At 46.9% G+C, this 21,065-nt stretch overlaps 2 protein-coding genes across 3 annotated transcripts in view; one reads left to right on the top strand and one right to left on the bottom strand.

The window, feature by feature from the left end:
• The first annotated feature begins 3,603 nt into the window (after positions 1 to 3,603).
• Positions 3,604 to 10,025, top strand: LOC310753527 (procathepsin L-like). Its single transcript, XM_083594914.1, has 5 exons — positions 3,604 to 3,866; positions 4,635 to 4,859; positions 5,903 to 6,062; positions 8,178 to 8,280; positions 9,194 to 10,025. Exons 1-5 carry the CDS (start codon positions 3,723 to 3,725, stop codon positions 9,285 to 9,287), a joined length of 726 nt encoding a protein of 241 aa, XP_083451040.1. The 5' UTR covers positions 3,604 to 3,722; the 3' UTR covers positions 9,288 to 10,025.
• A 3,047-nt stretch (positions 10,026 to 13,072) lies between these two features.
• The window catches only part of ELAVL1 (ELAV like RNA binding protein 1), a 28,920-nt gene continuing 20,927 nt past the window's right edge, over positions 13,073 to 21,065 (bottom strand). For both annotated transcript variants that reach the window (XM_083594721.1, XM_083594720.1), the window contains exon 6: positions 13,073 to 19,528. In XM_083594721.1, the coding sequence (XP_083450847.1) occupies positions 19,204 to 19,528 (325 nt within the window). In that variant the 3' untranslated portion in view covers positions 13,073 to 19,203. The remainder of the gene's footprint in view (positions 19,529 to 21,065) is intronic.

The following is a 21,065-nucleotide window of genomic DNA, read 5'->3' as shown; positions in this document are numbered from 1 at the left end:
GTAGGAAAAGAAATTGAGCAAGATGAGATTTTGGGCACCCACAAACTCCCGGCTGCAGCTTTTCCCACCGAGTCGTGGCAAAGTAAACAGGCACACGGCGTCCTTTGACCATGAAACGCCACTTCCACTCAGTCACGTTCCCAAGAACTTAAAGTGAATTGGACTCGGTCTCTATAAAAAAGGAGGTTCTGCCTCATTCTGAACCCAGGCAGGTTGAGAGGCAGACGAGATCCTAGTCTCTAGATCTTTCGATTCGGGCGAGAAGGTAAGGTTTGGCGGAAAGCGTTTTGGGAGAGTGGCTGTGAACATAATAATAATTATTATTTATTGGATTTAAGAAGGAGCGGTAGGACATGTTGAGGCTGCACCGTGCATGGTGGAAACAGGGGAAATAAGACTATTTTAGAGACGAACCAGAAAGAAGGGCATGGATACTACAGCATGTAACAGTAACAATAATAATTTATTATTTATACCCCGCCCATCTGGCTGGGTTTCCCCAGCTGCTCTGGGCGGCTCCCAACAGAATATTAAAAACACGCTAAAACGTCAAACATTAAAAGCTTCCCTAAACAGGGCTGCCTTCAGATGTCTTCTGAAAGTCAGATAGTTGTTTATTTCCTTGACATCTGGTGGGAGGACGCCACCACCGAGAAGGCCCTCTGCCTGGTTCCCTGTAGCTTTGCTTCTCGCAGGGAGGGAACTGCCAGAAGACCCTCAGAGCTGGACCTCTGGGCTGAATGATTGCGGGGGGGGGGGGGGGGGAGACAGGAGATCCGGGGAGGTCACCTGCAATGGAACCAATCAGGAGGAGATTTGTGCCCAAACGAAAGAAAGGGGCTTTCTTTGCACCGCACAACGCTAGCCTGTGGAACTCATGACCAAAAGGTTTTAGGAGAATATGCAGGAATGTAGGAAACTGCTACATATTGAGCCAGATTCTAAGTTCTTAAAGGGACATGGGTGGGGCTGTGGTCTCAACCACTGAGCCTATTTGGCTTGCCCATCAGGAGGTCAGCGGTTCGAATCCCCGTGATGGGGTGAGCTCCCGTTGCTCAGTCCCTGCTCCTTCCAACCTAGCAGTTCGAAAGCACCTCAAAGTGCAAGTAGATAAATAGGTACCGCTCTGGCGGGAAGGTAAACGGCGTTTCCGTGCACTCTGGTTTCTGCCATGAGCCAGAAGCAGTTTAGTCCTGCCAGCCACACGCCCCAGAAAGCTGTCTGCGGACAAACCCCGGCTCCCTCGGCCCGAAAGCGAGATGAGCGCTGCAACCCCAGAGCCGCCTGGACTTAACTGTCCAGGGGGTCATTTAACTTTTTACTCCAGCCCCATAGGCCTGCAACTTGACCTTTTTCTTATAGTGGCAACTGACTAGATTTCCCCCTGTGTAGACATGCATCTGATCTCTTTGGTGGCCCTGACCGGGCTGGTCTTGCTGAGGACCTTTGCTGCAGCGAGGGACCCAGCGCTGGACCAAGCCTGGAGAGACTGGAAAATGACCCACAATAAGGTTTACCGCGAGGTGAGTCCCCTCTTAACACATCCCCCAAGCCCTTCTCCAGCTGGTCATCAAATTAGAGCAACCGAATTGTGCTGCTAGCAGGGTGGATAAAAATCAATGATTTTTTTTTAACTGAATTTTTTAAAAATTTAAATCGGATTTTTTTTTTATTTAAATCAGATTTTTAAAATAAAATGCTTTTGGAGGAAAAATCTTTCTAAAGGTTTTCTGTTTAAGTTACATTAAAGTCCAAAGGCTATTCATCAGGAAATAAGGATTTGTTTTTTCATGTGCGCTCAAACTCAGTCTAAGAGGTTTTTTTTAATAAGAAAAACACTGTTAACAAACACAGATACGTATGCTATAATGTTGTTAAGGAAAGGATTGTTTTTCTCCTTCTGATAAAGTTCAGCAGAAAAGCTGTCCAAATATAAACAGTTAACTTATTAAACCTCACAATAATTTCACAATTATCTGCCAATGTATTTTCTAATAGTAGAACCAAATCAGTAATTTTTGATACAACTGTAAAAACTACTCTGAAAATCTATTATTCCAAAGATGAAACCTTCATCTGGTTGTAAACGTTAAGGTGGTACCAGCAAGAATGAGTCTTTCTGTAAAAAATTTTAAAAAATGATTTAAATCAAGCCTTACTGACTAGTGATTTAAATCGTGGTTTAAATCGATGTGATTTAAATCAAATCCACCCTGGCTGGTAGCATCATTTCCTGGAGCTGGGCTCTGGCCTCAAGGTCTCCTAAGGTCCTTTTTGGGGACGTTGTGGTCCTGGACCACATTCATTATTCTTAGCCAAGTGTCCTCTTTGCAGAGGAACTCAGAAGACCACCGGAGAACCATATGGGAGGAGAACTTCCGGATGATTGAAGAGCACAACCGCGAAGCTTCCCGGGGGAAACATTCTTATCGGATGGCAATGAACCACCTGGGCGATTTGGTAAGAGTCCGGCTCATATCACGAACTTCAGTGCTAGTTAATCTTCTCTCGATGCCTCAAATCACCAAAGGATTCGCGGCAGAGGAAGGCGAAGTTTGAGCTCAGGGTTTTGCCAGCTGACTGATCAATTCATCATCATCATTTTTAATTTGTATGCCGTCTTTCTATCTTACAATTCTCAAGGCCGTTTACAAGCTGAAGATGTACATCTTATAACAATCTAATGCAATACAAAAATGTGATGATAAAACAACTTTAAAATAGGCAACCTACATCAAAAAGTAACATTCAACAATCATTAGTAAAGGTAAAGGGACCCCTGACCATTAGGTCCAGTCGCGGCCGACTCTGGGGTTGCGGCGCTCATCTCGCTTTACTGGCCGAGGGAGCCGGCGTACAGCTTCCGGGTCATGTGGTCAGCAGGACTGAGCCGCTTCTGGCAAACCAGAGCAGCGCACGGAAACACTGTTTACGTTCCCACCGGAGCAGTACCTATTTATCTACTTGCCCTTTGAGGTGCTTTCGAACTGCTAGGTTGGAAGGAGCAGGGACTGAGCAACGGGAGCTCATTAGAATAGTATAAAATAATATCAACATATAAAAGTTAAACAGAAATCCACTCAACAGTTACAATAAATAATATCTAAACTAGAATCACATAACATCGCAGGGGCTTTGAGCTCAAAAAGAGCTGCACCAGGGGACAGCCCTGTTTTGGGACATTTTTAACATTTGACGTCTTATTTGTGTTTTTATATGTGATGAAAGTCACCCAGGTTGGCTGGGGAAACCCAGCCAGATGTGCGGGGTATAAATACTAAAGTTGCTAGTACTGTACTACTAATAGTAATTATTTATTACTTATAGCCTGCCCATCTGGCTGGGCTTCCCCAGCCACTCTGGGCGGCTCCCAACAGAATATTAAAAACATGATAAAATATCATATTTTGGACTCACAGCTGTCCATGGAGGCGCAGGTCAGTTCTGTGTCCAGGGCAGCTGTTTATCAGCTCCATCTGGTATGCAGGATGAGACCCTGCCTGTCCGTGGACTGTCTGGCCAGAGTGGTGCATGCTCTGGTTATCTCCTGCTTGGACTACTGCCATGCGCTCTCCGTGGGGCTTCCTTTGAAGGTGACCCCAATCTGTTAACCGCCAGCCATCCTCCAACCACCTCCAGACACTCACACAGGACATTCACTGCCATTGTTGTTGTTTTTACAACTACTACTTGTCTCTCCTCCCCAGACTAAAGCAGAGTTCATGGAGAGGCTGAATGGACTCAGCCCTGAACTGCCCAGAGAGCGTGGCCGGAGAACAACTTTGTTCCAAAAATCTGACAACCCGTCGCTTCCTTCCTCTGTGGACTGGCGCTCCAAAGGCTATGTCACCCCGGTGAAAGATCAGGTGAGTGCAGCACAGCCACTTAGGAAGGCTTAAATGGCCAAAGCCAGGGATTCAAAGTTGGCTACAATTATGAGAATCCCTCCATTGTGGGGAGGGATGAAAGTAGGCGCCGTTTCTCCGCCTGCCCCCAATGCATCCCATCCACTGCCCGCTTCTAGCCTGCTGTGATTCAGCTTGTGCCAAAGAAAATGGTTTTGTCTCACTTCCAAGGAGCAGGAGGACAGTATAGATTTGTAACAGTGGTTTGCAGAGGGAAATAGTTCAGAAGGCAGAAGCTGGGAAATACTGGATGGGGAACAGCTAGGAGAAGAAACCCTGGAAGAGAAAGGGTTAACAGATTCAACGGGATCAGACCGGGTTTTTACCAGGTGGCCAAATGAAGAACAATATAAGGAATATAATAGATATTATTGAATATCGGGAAGTAAGAAACGAGAAACAAGCTGCCTTATTGTTTATGGATGCTGAAAAGGCCTTTGACAACGTTTCATGGACTTTTATGAAAAAGATGATAGAAAAAATGAATTTTGGGGAATCATTTGGGAGAGGAATAGAAGTGATGTAGCTTAATAGGGATGGAAGGGGGTGTAATCCTTAACTGGGAGCACCGCCATTCCTAGGAGATGTATTCTTTGTTCTCTCGCTGTGATTATTAGAGTTTCTAACTGGTAAGAAGACTCCTTTTCCTTTCTTCTGCTTATCTACTGCCATGGGGGGAGGAAGCCGATTCCCTGAAGCCTGACACAAATCGCTTGTCCCTTTTCACAGGGTAGCTGCGGGTCTTGTTGGGCGTTCAGTGCCACTGGAGCCCTGGAAGGTTATCTCGCCAGGACAACTGGCAGGCTGGTCTCGCTGAGCGAACAAAACCTGGTCGACTGCTCCTGGAAGCAGGGCAACCAAGGCTGCAATGGCGGATGGCCAAGCTGGGCTTTCCAATACGTGATGGATAACCACGGACTCGACTCGGAAAAAAGCTACCCCTACGTCGGACAGGTAACCTCCAGGCGAAACCTACCATTCTGTGGCCTGTTCACCATGCTCAACAAAATCTCTTTTCTTTCTCCGTCTTCACTCCTTTGGGGCCAAACTTTAGTTAGGGACAGAGGAGAATTCTTTTATTAAGTTTGAACTTAAAGAGGCTTAACCCACCTCATTGGCACTTTCAGAAGTACAGTGGTACCTCGGGTTACATACGCTTCAGGTTACATATGCTTCAGGTTACAGACTCCGCTAACCCAGAAATAGTGCTTCAGGTTAAGAACTTTGCTTCAGGATGAGAACAGAAATTGTGCTCCGGCGGCGCGGCAGCAGCAGGAGGCCCCATTAGCTAAAGTGGTGCTTCAGGTTAAGAACAGTTTCAGGTTAAGAACAGACCTCAGGAACGAATTAAGTACTTAACCCGAGGAACCACTGTAATACCGGATCCTAAACACTGTCATTCTTCAACATTCTCTGTTCCCTAAATATTGCAACGTGGTCCGTCCCCGTCCCTCAATTGAATAATGTGTCCGAGGTTGAATATACTGTGTTAGTATATTGGTGAAAATAAAATGTAGAATTTGTACTGTTAAAACGGGAAAGGGTCAAACCATCGCGAGAGGTGTTGAAATTTTCGAAGGTTGGAGAGTTACAATGGAATGGTCTTGGTGGTGGGGTGCACAATTTTTATTCTTGTTTATTTACGATGCTTCTTGCTAAAGAAATTTTTGGCAAAACTTGGGTGTCACCTTATACACGGATAGTAATCGTGTGTGCGCGATTAATGGCAGCAGGAAGTGGGAGATTGGCAGCGGCAATTGGGCGGGTGATTGGTGGCTGCAGCAAGGCCGGCTGGCGATTGGCTGCGGCCATGGCAAGTGGGCTGAGCAATCGGCAGTGGCGGGCAGGCGGGAGAGCGATCGGCGGGAGTGACCTCCGCCATGCCCCCCCCAAAGCTGAACAACTTAATTTTGGGTTATAGAAAATAGGGGCCGTCTTATACATGGGGGCGTCTTATGCGTGGAAAAATACGGCAATTGCTTGCTGTTTCTTTGCAGGATCTAGCTTGTATGTACAAATCTGCAGACCTCGCAGTCAGGATCAACGGCTACGTGGATATCCCAAGCAACGACGAGGCTGCCCTCCAGGAAGCTGTTGCCACTTATGGGCCGGTTACTGTGGCCCTGGACGCCTCCGACTTCCACTTTTACAGCTCAGGTAAAATTCTGGAGAAATGCAGCGACGAGGCAACTCCCAGGGTTGCAATGAAAACAGTCGTCCGTGTAGGGAATCTGGAGAGTTGGGGTTTATGACCCACCATAGGAAAATAACGAGAGCTCATTGCTGCCTCTAGTCCAACTTCCTGTCCTCACAGCAGCCAACCTGATGCCCACATCAGTATCCTGAACCCAGGACCTGAGGTCAACAGCCACACTCCCCAGTTGTGATTTCTGGGAAATGGTTTTTGAAAACAGTAGAAGCAGAGTACAGCAGACCCTCCAAGTGTCCCTATTTTCCAGGGACAGTCCCAGATTTACAGAAGCTACCGTATCTGGTTTCATATTTGACCCCGGAATGTCCCACTTTTCCTTAGGACGTCCCTATTTCCAGGGGAGAAACGTTGGAGGGGATGGAATAGGACGTCCCTCTTTTCAGGGGAGAAACGTTGGAGGGGATGGAATAGGACGTCCCTCTTTTCAGGGGAGAAACGTTGGAGGGGATGGAATAGGACGTCCCTCTTTTCAGGGGAGAAACGTTGGAGGGGATGGAATAGGACGTCCCTCTTTTCAGGGGAGAAACGTTGGAGGGGATGGAATAGGACGTCCCTCTTTTCAGGGGAGAAACGTTGGAGGGGATGGAATAGGACGTCCCTCTTTTCAGGGGAGAAACGTTGGAGGGGGTGGAATAGGACGTCCCTCTTTTCAGGGGAGAAACGTTGGAGGGGATGGAATAGGACGTCCCTCTTTTCAGGGGAGAAACGTTGGAGGGGATGGAATAGGACGTCCCTCTTTTCAGGGGAGAAACGTTGGAGGGGATGGAATAGGACGTCCCTCTTTTCAGGGGAGAAACGTTGGAGGGGATGGAATAGGACGTCCCTCTTTTCAGGGGAGAAACGTTGGAGGGGATGGAATAGGACGTCCCTCTTTTCAGGGGAGAAACGTTGGAGGGGATGGAATAGGACGTCCCTCTTTTCAGGGGAGAAACGTTGGAGGGGATGGAATAGGACGTCCCTCTTTTCAGGGGAGAAACTTTGGAGGGGATGGAATAGGACGTCCCTCTTTTCAGGGGAGAAACGTTGGAGGGGATGGAATAGGACGTCCCTCTTTTCAGGGGAGAAACGTTGGAGGGGATGGAATAGGACGTCCCTCTTTTCAGGGGAGAAACTTTGGAGGGGATGGAATAGGACATCCCTCTTTTCAGGGGAGAAACGCTGGAGGGGATGGAATAGGACGTCCCTCTTTTCAGGGGAGAAACGTTGGAGGGGATGGAATAGGACGTCCCTATTTTCAGGGGAGAAACGTTGGAGGGGATGGAATAGGACGTCCCTCTTTTCAGGGGAGAAACGTTGGAGGGGATGGAATAGGACGTCCCTCTTTTCAGGGGAGAAACGTTGGAGGGGATGGAATAGGACGTCCCTCTTTTCAGGGGAGAAACGTTGGAGGGGATGGAATAGGACGTCCCTCTTTTCAGGGGAGAAACGTTGGAGGGGATGGAATAGGACGTCCCTCTTTTCAGGGGAGAAACGTTGGAGGGGATGGAATAGGACGTCCCTCTTTTCAGGGGAGAAACTTTGGAGGGGATGGAATAGGACGTCCCTCTTTTCAGGGGAGAAACGTTGGAGGGGATGGAATAGGACGTCCCTCTTTTCAGGGGAGAAACGTTGGAGGGGATGGAATAGGACGTCCCTCTTTTCAGGGGAGAAACTTTGGAGGGGATGGAATAGGACATCCCTCTTTTCAGGGGAGAAACGCTGGAGGGGATGGAATAGGACGTCCCTCTTTTCAGGGGAGAAACGTTGGAGGGGATGGAATAGGACGTCCCTATTTTCAGGGGAGAAACGTTGGAGGGGATGGAATAGGACATCCCTATTTTCAGGGGAGAAACGTTGGAGGGGATGGAATAGGACATCCCTATTTTCAGGGGAGAAACGTTGGAGGGGATGGAATAGGACATCCCTATTTTCAGGGGAGAAACGTTGGAGGGGATGGAATAGGACGTCCCTATTTTCAGGGGAGAAACGTTGGAGGGGATGGGGTTATGCAACACACCCCCCCCCCCAAGCCAAGGAGACAAGTAACGATAGGACCTTAAATTTGTTTCCCCTTCACCCAGGAGTCTTTGACTACCCCAACTGCGGGACATCCTTGAACCACGCCGTCCTGGCCGTCGGCTACGGGACTCAGAACGGGACCCCTTATTGGATCATAAAGAACAGGTAGGGCAGAGAGCCCGGGTGCCAGAAATTGATGTGCAATGCTGTGGGAGCTTATTGATCGTTGTCGTGAAGGGTGAGGAGGGGCTTTGCCTGGCAACACGGGGGAAATTTGGGTACCTGGGTGGACAGAGTATACACATTGCACCCAGGGGGTCCCAGATCCAACCCCTCACATTTCCAGGTCACGCTGGGTGAGACTTCTGCCTAAATTCCTGGAGCTGCCACTGTAACCAGTCAGAATGGACAATACTGAGCTAGACAGGCCAATGCAAGCTTAGGTAAAGGGACCCCTGACCATTAGGTCCAGTTGTGACCGACTCTGGGGTTGCGGCGCTCATCTCGCTTTATCGGCCGAGGGAGCCGGTGTACAGCTTCTGGGTCATGTGGCCAGCATGACTAAGCCGCTTCTGGTGAACCAGAGCAGCGCACGGAAACGCCGTTTACCTTCCCGCCGGAGCGATACCTATTTATCTACTTGCACTTTGACGTGCTTTCGAACTGCTAGGTTGGCAGGAGCTGGGACCAAGCAACGGGAGCTCACCCCGTCATTGCGGGGATTCGAACCGCCGACCTTCTGATGGGCAAGTCCTAGGCTCTGTGGTTTAACCCACAGCGCCACTCGCGTCCCACTGCAAGCTTCCTTACACCCAAATTTCATACAGATATGCACTCATTGGAGAAGCGTTTGTGAACTTTCACAAAGGGGTTCAAAGTAAAAAAAAAAATCACAAATGGCTGCAGAAATGCAGAGAACTGACTTTTAGACTGGAAGGATGTGAAACAAAGGGAAGCAAAAGTAACAGGTCCATGCATCCTTCGTCTGACCCACCTGGGAGTCACCCCTCTCCTCTCATTGCTTTCTGAAACGATGACTTATGGAGACTCTCTCTCCCCCTCTATCTTCCTTTCGCAGCTGGGGTCCCGACTGGGGTGAAGGTGGCTACATTCTGCTGAAAAGAGGATCCAATCAGTGTGGCGTAGCAGAGGTTGCTAGTTACCCGGTGTAAGCAGCTACGGGTCCACAATCCTTCCTTCGGGGATTTTCCATCTGTCAGAAAACCATCAGGACCGCTGACCTTCCCCTGCACCTCTTTATCTGGTGCTTGCCAAACGGAACAGAAACGACATTCGGGAACCAAATCATTGATATTTTTAACAATAAAGATTTGAGCATGTGGTTTGGCTGTTTCCTGGAGGTTGCATTCAGTTTGAACAGGGGTCTCTACCCTCAGGAACACAACTTCCCCTGAACTTCAACTACAAGTCAAACCTCGGTTGTCGAACGTAATCCGTTCCGGAAGACCGTTCGGCTTCTGAAACGTTCAACAACCAAGGCGTGGCTTCCAATTGGTCGCAAGAGATTCCTGCACTCAAGCAGAAGTTTGGCTTCTGGGAAATGTTCAAAAACCGGAGTATTTGCTTCTGGCTTTTCGGCATTCGGGAGCCAAAACACTCGAAAACGGAGCCGTTTAGGAGCCGAGGTTGACTGTACCTCAAGTTTCCCTCCCTGAGACAGTGGCGGACTTTGGGCTTTGACATCTCAGCGGCGCCCTGTGAAAAATCTGCCTTCCATTGTCCATCATTTTTTTGCGGTGCCATTTGGGCGAACCGGTCCTGCCGCCCTAAATCAGACGCTAAGATCACAACGTTGTCATTTTTACAAAGCTCCCCCTCTTCCCGAAGTATCACAATACCTCCCCACTCCACAGACCATTCTCTGTCCCATCAGCAGGTTCCTCACCTGTCCACACACGCGCCTGTTTCTCTTCATCTCCCTCGTGTGTCAGGGAGACTTCACTGGATGTGGGGCTCAAAGGCAAAGCAAAGTGGGGCAGGCCTGACCCCTCACCTCCTCTCCCCTACTGCCTCTTGTAGACCAGAGATATTGAGCGAGGGAATGTGCAGCGACCAGAATTTGGATCGTCTCCCCTCACGGGATGGAGTCATAACAGAAGGGCAGCACTACCCCGAGAAAAATAGAAAGGAAACAAAGTTTGGGGTCCACATTTTTCATTTTATTAGATCCACTTACCTCTGGTGGTCAGTCGGGGTTGGACGTCCGAGACCTGGAGATGTCGACTGTGAGGGGGGATTGCAGCCTAGCTGTGGGTTGGCCAATGATCATCTGGACCTCGGAGCAGGAATTCCCCAGGGGTCAGGCCCAACTGGCCAATACTCATCGCTTTGGTCCGTTCCCGGTGCTGGGGGTAAAATGAGGCGCCCCCCAGCCTCCTTGTGATTTCATTGTTGGATCTCCCACCATCCCTTACTCATACATTTTGCTTTCATGCTAGACCTTGTGTCGGCCGCCATATTTGGGGCCAGGCAGGACTCCGCCCCCCCCCCACTTGGCAAATCGGCTCGTGGTTTTTGCCTACGTCATAGCAATCATCACAACCGTGCGCGGTTAGGCACTGGGAAGAAAGGTTTTCCTTGCCTTCCACACGACTGGGTAGCACACAGAGCCATTGCTAGTGTTTTGTTGAAATATTGGCACTGAAATTGATAACTTCTCTCTTTCGTCCTTTGGGAAACGGGTCTGCTTTTGTTTAGATAAGGGACCAAAATGCAACTCAGTTTAATTTTCTGGGAACTGACACACCGTGATAATGAATTGCCATTTAGCATTGGGGAATTATGTGCAGCTTTGCAGATTTGGAATACAAAAACCTACCTCTCCCTCAAAAAAAAGTTAGGCTTGTAAGGCGGGGAAAACAGCCGAAACTGGATAAGTAGATTTCAAGGGCAGAGCGCTCTCTGCTGGAAAAGGTGTTTTATTTGAAGGAAGAGGGAAGTTTCTAATGTTAGTTGTGGAGCAATGGCTGCGATTGCCAGTTGCCACGGTACAGAATTTAGCTGGGGGAAAAGATTCAAAAACGGGTCTTAAAGGACTTCCGATTTTTAAAGAGCAAGGCACTTGCTTTCAGGAGAACCTCATCTACCAAGTTATTGAAGGCTGGACTGGTTGCACACAAACTGACAAAGGCAAACACTGCACTGTGATCCTCAGTGTGGCACTTATGCCAGCCTGTGCCCACCGGTTCCTCCTATGGCATCCGGAAAGGGTTTCGCCGAACCATGTCCTCAAAACTCAACAATGCACCAGTTTGCTCTCCCTACTCAATTCCTCCTTCCGTGGCTCGGCCTCTCCCGCCCTGAACAAGCCCGTTTTCCCCAGGATGCCAGGACTGGGCCGCCGTCCCGTTTCTGAACAGAGGAGGTACAAGAAGCTTCTCTCAGCGAGTCGGCGCCACCATGGCTGAGGTGGGGGCCTTGTTGCCCAGTGATTGGGGAGCGTGCCTGCATCGTTTGGTCTGGTATCCTCCAGCAGCCCGTGTCCTGCCACACACCCCGGGATGCCAGTGGTGCCCACCTGCCCCCAAAGGGTTGTGGCAACCCCAAGTGCAGTTCTACCATTGCAGAAACCGCACTTCTCATGAAGCTGAAATTCAAACTTTAGTATGGACTGCACGTCCACAAGCATGTTAAACAGGGAATGTGGAATTGGCTGCAGAATTTTTTACAATACGCTCATCTTTATTGTTGTTGTCCCATACAGAACAATGAAATTGAAAACTTTCTCAAGAGAAAAGATGGGGGGGGGGGAGCAACCTCAGCGGCAGGCCCCCAAAGCCAGAGGCAGGTTAACTAAGGTGTGTTTTGTGTCTGTGGCATGGAAAGGGGCTTCAGCAGCCCTGCGCTGCTTACCTTTCCTGAGACAAGCAGTCTAGCATCTATTTTATACAAAGTCAGAGACATTATACAAGCCTGTTCAATGTGTGCAAATTATGCCGGGCAGTAGCTAGTGTCACCGTTTTTAAAGACACAAGTATCAGGGGACACACACACACACACACACACACACAATCGCAACCAGGGCTGCGTTCACGCTCACAAACATACTTTGGGTGGTGCAAAAAAACAGGAACAAAAACCCGCAGCTGTTCTGGAATCTGCTGCAAATCCTGCATGTGATTTGGTTAGCCGCATGTAGGAGGACAAGTGTTATGGATTCGGGTTAGAGAGAGAGAGAGAGAGCAGGTGCTCAGCACTATTCCAGAGGCGTCCAGACTGGAGACTTTCTCTTTTTTGTGTGACATGGGCTTTTCAACATGTGATGGTTGAAGCTTCCTTTTGGGGGTGTCAGACAGGGCCGGTCCAAACCATTTCAGCACCTAGAAGAAGGGAAACCCAGCTGATACCCTCCACTAAATCAGAACAGGGTACAAGGGGGAGCGGTTAGGGGGTGCTTGGCATCGTGCGAGAACCTCAGGCTTTTTTTAATTAAAAGAAAAAGAGGTTTGTAGGCCTAATGGCTGCAGAGGTGCAACATCACCAGTGATGTCTGCTAAAATAAATCAGAATCTAGACAGGTGGGCAAGTAAGGTTTTCAGTTGAGGGTGAAGTTCTGTTGACTATAAAAATAAAAATAAAAAGCAGAATTGTGCAAATCTGCCTATCGGAATGCAGTATTCATCTTTCTCGAGCACAGGTTTTGGTTTTGGGCAGACTGCACACATCTCCCCTCACTCTTGCCCAGCTGCCAAAGGTTTCAACAGGACTCCCAAATAAGGAATTCATGGTGTTGTGTCGTCAACGAATCGCAGAATGTTTCCGCTCCTGGTTCTCGGGAATTGTTGTGTGTGAGAAGCCTGCCTTTAACTTTCCCCGCGACGAGACCCCCAACTTTAAATGTCCAACCAAGCTAGCAGGAGGGTGTGATTTTCTGAAAATGCCAGGGGCACTTGAAAGACAACGAGGGGAAAATTCAACTGCGGCTTAGACATCTGGATAGCAGCGTCATACTTTATTTAAAGTAAACCCATGTTAAAAACAAAGTTAAAATGAAAAAAGTGGTACCTGAAAAATAAATTATTTGATATAAAACAAAATCAATAACTTAAAAACACGCTAAATATACAAAAAAAAGTCTTAAGCATATATACTGTACAGTATGGGGGTGGGTGGGAACCGATTAAAAGCCTTCTGTTTGCACAGGCAGACGACTTTATTAGAAAAAAGGAAAAAGAAAGGAAAAAATAAGGTTACACTAGAGATATAAGGGAAGCCGAGTGAGACCGAGGGAGGGTGGCCATTTACAGCTCACTGAACTCGACCGCAAAACTGGCGTTAACGGTTGCAGATGGCACCTGCCCTGAACGAACACGGACTATTTCAACTTACGGGCGAAAGGAGAGCTGCGTCTCAACATAAAAGCTCCGAATATCTTTCCACTGTTCCTTCTTAAAATGACCTTGTGGGGTGGGAAAGTTGCTCAATATACGGCGAAGCGTTTTCTTTTTTTAAAAAACCGAAACGAAAAAACAGGGAAAACCAAAACCGTTCTCGGCGAGCATCCTTTTAACCTTCCTTCGGAAACGTTAGCACAAATAAAGCAATGGCGTTTTTTATATATATATAAATAAAAAGAATCGAATCTGGCTGGGTTTTCGTTAGCGTTAGACGAAAGTTTAGAAACTCCACGCAACAGGGAAAAAGAAAACCAAACCAAAAAATAAATTAAATTAAAAACAGAAACGAAAAGGAAATTTTCAGTAAACCTATAAAATGAAGTTGTCAGTGGGATGTAAGAAGGGTCAGCAGCCCGGGCCAAAGGCGTGCCAGTCCCTGCGTGTGATGTGGGTTCACACTTTGCTTGCCACACTAATAATAATAATGCTTCTTTATTTTTTAAACCATGCACTGGGAGAAATAGAAGAGCTTATGCTATTCCGGAAACGGATCGTTTGCACTACACAAAAATGCTACAGATAAAAAGACGAGGCAGATAAAAGTGTCATGTACCCGATTTTGGAACTTAAAAAAAGAAAAAAGCAAAGCAACGTTGATCGTGAGCTGTGATTTCTTTTTTTAAAAAAACCACAACAAAACCTTCTATATTACACCAAGCACCCTTTTAAAAAAGCAGGAACAGGGTTAAGATAATGAAATCCGCCAATTTTCATTATGCCTGGGGAGGCGGAGACGACCGCTCCCACAGCAAATTTCCATATATGCAAAACTTTTAGCTATTAGGTTCGATCGTTTGGCTTGTACCTTTCCCTCCAGTGGGATTTCTGAAACTGGGGCAGGACCGTGGGTCACTTAAAAGCACTGAAGGAACGGGTGCAGCTAAGTCCTGGCTCAGTGACTCTTGCGGCTGCAGGGGGGGGGGCTAAATCAAGGTGAGTTTTCTTATTCAAGAACTCCTCGTCCGCAAGAAGTTGGGAGAGGAAGATGCAATGTTTTGGGGCTGGAGGGGGTTGGTTTGAGATGGATGGGCTAGACTATTGTGAAACAAAAACACACAAAACACTCGTAATTTGGCAACATTATAGGGGGAACGTGGAAATCGCTGCCAATCGTTCCCCTTAAGACATGCTTCACGACATGGGTTTCCAAAAAAACACACACAAAGCCACTTGTAGCTAACTGATCAAAGGGCTCAATTCGTTTTCTTTAAGTCAGGGTGGAAATATTCAGGGGTAAACCTCAAGGACATGAGAATGAGAGAGTTGCGCAAAGCTTAACCCTGAGAGCCAAACAAGCCCTTTGAGACAACTTGAGGTCACCATCTTGTTAGCCCAACAATGGGAAACTCTTTTAACAGCTAATGTAATAAGCCAGGGAGATGTTTGCACTGAATATTTTCGATTTCTCTCAGGGAGGAAGGAAATTTAGTTTGCATCAGCCAGCTTAGGGGTCTTCTACAAAATGGTTGCTGTGTTGCTCCCCAGCCACCAAAAAAGAATTGCAATGATAAGCAAACCTGCTTTACCTTTTTTTTTAAAGGAAACCAAATCTGTCCCTGTACAAATTTGCAATCCTTAAAAAAATAAAGGGAGCCCAAGACAGCTGGCCGACCTGAGATTATGTAATAGGCTACCACATGCAGGAAGTATTCCAATTACACGAACTGACTTTCCCTGCCATCTTTGCATTCTGACACAAGTGATGGCTTTTGCCAGCTTGGGGTGGGAAAAGCCTTTTACTGCTGCAAGCTTAAGCCAGCGATTCCGTGAAACGCAGCGGCTCAGTGTGCGCTGGCGGGCTTTGCAGAATTGGGTATGGCACCAGGAGGAAGCTGTGGGGCAACAGGAAGGCAATGCTTTAAGCACGGACTCCACAGAGTGATCTTTATTTCCTTGCAGGGCTTTGTGGATTAAGAGACTTCTGTGCCCAGGGTTGAGAGCAACTCTTCCCCGAGAGAGGAGACATGTAGAAGAAATGAAATCCAACGCTTTGCGGTCTTATCGAGAACGGGCCCTAATCCACTTATTTGACTGCTGTCGATTCATACTGATTGAGCGCACCTGTAGCTCTCGTCGAGATCTGCATGAAGGCAACTCTGGAGGGTTAAGAGGCAAAGCTGCGATATTCGCCCAAGAGGAACTCAAGCTGGAACTCAATGAAGAACAAGAGGATGCTATTATTTCAGGATGAGACAAACACAGAGATATTTGGCACCTTTTGCAACTGATTCCATTTTGCTGTTTTATTGCAATCAGATTTTCATGGGGGGGGGGGCAATCTAATGAAAATACAGAAAGTAACTGCCGCTATAGAGTAGCCATATGCTAGGAGAGCCGTGGTTACTTAGGGGCTTTGAGATAACCCTCTTTTTTGTAGGTCTACATCAGATTCGGAAATGGACTTCCAGTGCAGTTTTGCCCTTGCTAGGAGAATGTGAGTCCCGCGAAGCAGGTTTGGGCAGATGGCAACCGGAACAAGACTCCGGGAAGACGCAAAGTGAAGCAGAGAAAAAGGTTATAAATGCAAGGACCACGAGAACCTACAAGATCCAAAACTGAGCTTCCTGATTGGACCAAAAATTCCATTACCTGAAAGGCAGCGGGGCACAAATATAGGAGGGACAGAAGCAATTCCTGACAAGCTACGACCACCCGGCGTATAAAGTACAGCGCTTTCCATATGAAGCGGCATTAAAAGGGGAGAAATGAAGAAAGAAGCATTAGAGGAGTTCTTAAAAAGAGAAAACAACGATGCCACAAGGACATTCGCTGCTGAAGACTTCCAGGTGACTTAAGAAGGCTCTGTAAAAGTGGCTCTGAAGAGCTGTCTTTGAATGCTAGTGGGCATATCCAAGAACGCAATCCAATAGAAAAGTGTGCCTGGATGCCAACCCCACCACAAGAGGGTATTCATTTCAGTGAGGTTTGCAAAGGAGAACTCCAAACTGAATTGTGCCCTTGCACTCTTGCGAGATGCCCAGGGACTGCAATAGAGAGAACATTACCTAGCGAGAGTTTGCAGTGCTGCTCTCAGAAACGCCAGCTGGCGCCACGTCCTTGATTCCAAACAGCTGAACTGGGTCTGAATAGGGTATCAGGTCAGTTCCCAGTTTACAACCCCAACATTTCCTGTGGGAATGGCAAAGGGACACTGGCAGGAGGGAGGGGAAAGGAGCCTGTTCAGGAAGCAAAGGCTGAACGAATGCGGTTTGTGGTCAACCAATATTGAGAACGGCACAGCAGAGATGTGGATTGTCTCAGGACTCTGCAAAGTCCACAACGATGGCAAAACACACCAAGCAAACTAGCAAGAAGGCATATAGTTCAAGCTGTTCTGTAAATCTATCTTGCTGGATTATTTCCACAGGCCAAAGACTTCTTAATAATCAGAGCATTTCCAGAAAGATGCCGGAAATCACGATGAAAACCTCCAAGAGGATGGGTAATTAGGGAAGCCGTTATCTAGAGGGTCTGCTTAGTTTGTAAGAGAAGAACATCATATATGTGTGATATACATCTGAGACCTCAAGAAATTGATTAATGAGGCGATGCACTCTCTCAGAAGCCAAGCAAGTTACTTGGAATGGGGTTAAGTAGCTTCCTGATGAAGATATGCAAGGGCATCATTTCCTACAAAGAACTTGCCTTTGCATAACGAAGATGTACGAGAAATGTCAACTCCCGTGAGCCGGCTGGAACAGCATTGTTACGAAAGACGGCCACTCAAAGCCAGGAAAGGGCCCGAAATCTCCCTCGGAACTGCAACTTGCAGGCTTTGCCAGCAAGTCCTTTTTCTGACGGCAGATATATGGGCGTGGGTGGTGCAGCCAGTCTGAGGCAACCCTCTCCTGCTGTGCCAGGATGCTGCTCCAAGTCCTCCTGGCCAGTCCTTAGTGCGGTGGCAGAGACTGGTTGTGGTGCGGCTGTAGATGCAGGCAGCCTTGGGGCAGGCTCGAAAAGGATGGAGACTGGTGGAGGACTCCAGGATGCAATGACCAAGCCCCTCACCTGGCATGCACAAGGGGGCTTCTCAAATGTGGTGTGTGGCAGACTTAAGTCATTCTTAGGATTCCCTTGGGCACAACCTTTCTGCTTTTTGCACACTCTATGGACCTACTGCCTACATGTTTTCTGGAAAACTATTGTGCCCTTACAAACCCTCGCTATGTCAAAACGGGTTGCAAAGGATTCGTATATGTAAGCCTTCAAGTCTCCTAACTGGTCGGGTTTATCGTTGTGGCACTTTAGAAACACCAGATCGTTCCTACTGGGGAAAAGAGCTGCTGTTAATCTTTCGTGTCGGACGCTGTGTAATAATGGAGTGGGGGTTAAAAATTAAAATAACAAACCAAAACAAAATTTGAGCAAAACCAAATCAAATTTAATTGGTCTTAAATGCAAAAGTAAAAACAAACAAAAACACAAAAAAGCAAAAGAAAATTAACAGAAAACAGAACTCAAAGTTTCAAGGCAGCCTGCAGAAAACTCAGGGGATTAATTAAAATCGTATAAGTCTACCCAAAAAAAGAAAAAAAAATCATTTATTTTCTCTCTTAAATCTCTACCTTCCAAGTTTTAATGTACTTTTCTGCTGAGAGTTCAAATATGTAAAGCTATCATCAGAACAAACCCCTATTAAAATAGTGGGGGAAATCGTCTAGTACTTATTAGAAGGGATGCAAAAAAATGACAATGCTCAAATGTTCATTAACAGCTTTATATATATATTAAAAAAAACCCTAAGGATGCAAGAATTCGAACTAAAAAATTATATTTGAAAGGAAGTTAATGTTAGATCATGCCACATTTATCTGACCAGAACGTAACACAATACAATGTGCTACCTGGAGGTATGAACTCCAAGGAAGTGGCAATGCTGGGTTTGGAGTTTCATTTTTACTCTGAAATCTTCCCAGAGTTTCTCTGAAACTCTTTGGTCCATTCTTATTGGAAACTGGGCTTTTAAAAGTGGGGGCAGGGATGGGCTAAAAAAGCTGTTCCAATTTGACATACAAAAAAAATTGCGCCTATTGACCAACGAGCTTGGTCAATGGCATTAACTGAACGCTGGCACGCTCTCGTTTACCAGAGTCTCTTTACAGACACTTTCCTTCTGCGGATTAACAAACTTTTCCGCTAACTAAAAATTCCAGTTTCCAAGCTTTGCCCTCGGCTACCAGGGGCAACGTTATGTTGAAGCTTGGTTGAAATGCCCCCGTCCTGGCAGGGAAATCAACAGCTAACCTTTTAAGGGAAAGCAAGCCTGGCCGTTTTCAGGGCTGGTCTGGATTCTACTTGGTAATTGTTGAGATATATATATATAGATAGATGTATGTATTATTTTTTTTTTTGGCTCAGGGACAAGGTCATGAAGCAGAACCATCTAAAATTAAAAACCGATAAAACAATTGCAGGACTTTAAAAAAAAAAAACAACCCGAAACATTTGAACATGTTGGTGGCATCCCAAGAATATATAAAAACCCTTTTATCCCACTTCTCATTTAGACTAAAGACAAACAACTTTCTTTGTGTGAAAACTGGCGCAAAACAAAAAAAAGAAGAATCGAGTTGTACACTAACGGAAACAAAAAAAAGAAAGAAAGGTTTCAAACTTTTCCCGTCACTCGGTTATCTATTCCATACAAAAAAAAGAAAAGCCACGAGCGAAATTATTTGTGGGATTTGTTGGTTTTGAAGGAAACCTGCAAGATTTTGTCCCCCAGCCGGTAGCCGTTAAGACTTGCTATGGCCATGGCGGCTTCTTCATAGTTTGTCATTGTCACAAAGCCAAAGCCTTTGCACTTGTTGGTGTTGAAGTCGCGGATGACTTTGACATTAGTCACCGCGCCAAAGGGGCCAAACATCTGCCAGAGGATTCCCTCATCGGCATCTTGGCCGAGGTTGTAGATGAAGATGCACCATCCCGAAGAGGAGTTTCCTGGGACATTTACACCAGAAAGCCCACTCATGTGATCTACACCCATAGGAGAGAACCTACCAAATAAAAAAGGACATAAAATAGTTCATGTAAACAAAACAACAAAACAAAAAAAGTCAGTTTCAATCAAGTTCAAAAAAAAAAGAGAAGCTCATTGGGGAATTAAAAGGTTAGGAGAGCTGGGCGGCGGAGAATTCAGAGCACCTGGGTGCTGCGTTTTGGCAAGAAGACAGAGTCTCCCTGGGACGCCTTAAAGGCTGTCGGATTTGGTGCGGCCTCAGTGTTTCGTGGACTAGGCCCTGCTTCGTCAGATGCGCTGCTTTTTAAAAAAATGATTTGTTTGCTTTTACTTCGGTTTAACTGGTTTACAGGCAGCCCTTTTAGGGATACAGTGGAACCTCGGTTTTCGAGCGCGCCTCGGAAGTCAAACAGCTCCCGTGCATGTCTTTAAAGTTTCTCAAGGGATTTGGCCAGCCGCTCATTGTTCCTTGGTTTTCAAACGTTTCGGAAGTCAAACGGTCTTCCGGAATGGATTTCGTTCGACAACTGAGGCTCCACTGTATAATCATTCATAACCGTGAAACATCAACACAGAAGCATCAGTTAAAAACCAGGCTATACACCCCCCACCAAAAAAAGATTGAGCAGCAATAATTAATATAAAGACATTGAATAAAAGCAGTACATAAAAAAACAATGAATTAAAAAGTGGCCTGAAATAAGAACCTTACGCTTTTTAAAAAAACATTTTCTCTGAAAAGATGGGGTTAGGAGGTGTTGTCCACAGTCGACCCAGGAATTCCCTCTCTCACACACAGAGCTACATTATGCTAGAAGTGTGAAAGAGACCCACAATCCTGATTGTGAAACCCACAATCCTAGGACCACACAATGGAAATCCATGACTCAAATTGGGGCCGTAGATCTCTTTCGCGTTACAGGCATTCAGTTAACATTGCAGGCTGCCAACATAACCAAGATTTGCTGTTTCATAAATGGGCCACTTCATTCTTTGCCTAAACACCTGTACTTTTGCTTCTGCCCCATGGATTTCATGACTTGTTTGCATCTTGTTATGCATCTGATGAAGCAGCGGCTCTAGTCCACCAAAGCCCGGCCGCGGTAAATTTACTTGTCATCTTAATGATGCCGTGAGTTCCTCTGCTGTGTTTTACTGCAACAGACAGAGGCAGCTTCCCCTCTAGAATTTGCCAGGCTGAAAGCCATTGATCTACCAGGAATGTCTCCTGAAAAGGTCCCAGCAAAATGAACCAGAGTGGGCTGGGCACAAATTGCACTCAAGCTGCTACCACCCACACCGGCAGGGCTTGCACAGACATTTTTCGGAGGCTGTGCTCTGCGCATTGTCAGGGTTACAGTCCTGTCAGCGATGTCAGAGGCTGATGCGGAGACACCCTTGGCTTGTGCCTTGCCCCCTGGTCTGTCTCCTCAAGTGGCATTCTGAAAGGGCCCACAAGGAGCACTCGATATTGGGCAAAAGGGCTTTGGGCAGGTTTTCTGGCCCCTTCTACATCATACAATTCTACGACTTAGATCTGCCTGTACAAGGATGCCATTTGAGCCAAGCGACCT

This window comes from Podarcis filfolensis, assembly GCF_964270895.1.
Source record: "Podarcis filfolensis genome assembly, chromosome: 18".
Lineage (NCBI taxonomy): Eukaryota > Metazoa > Chordata > Lepidosauria > Squamata > Lacertidae > Podarcis > Podarcis filfolensis.
This window is presented reverse-complemented; position numbering and strand designations above follow the sequence as displayed.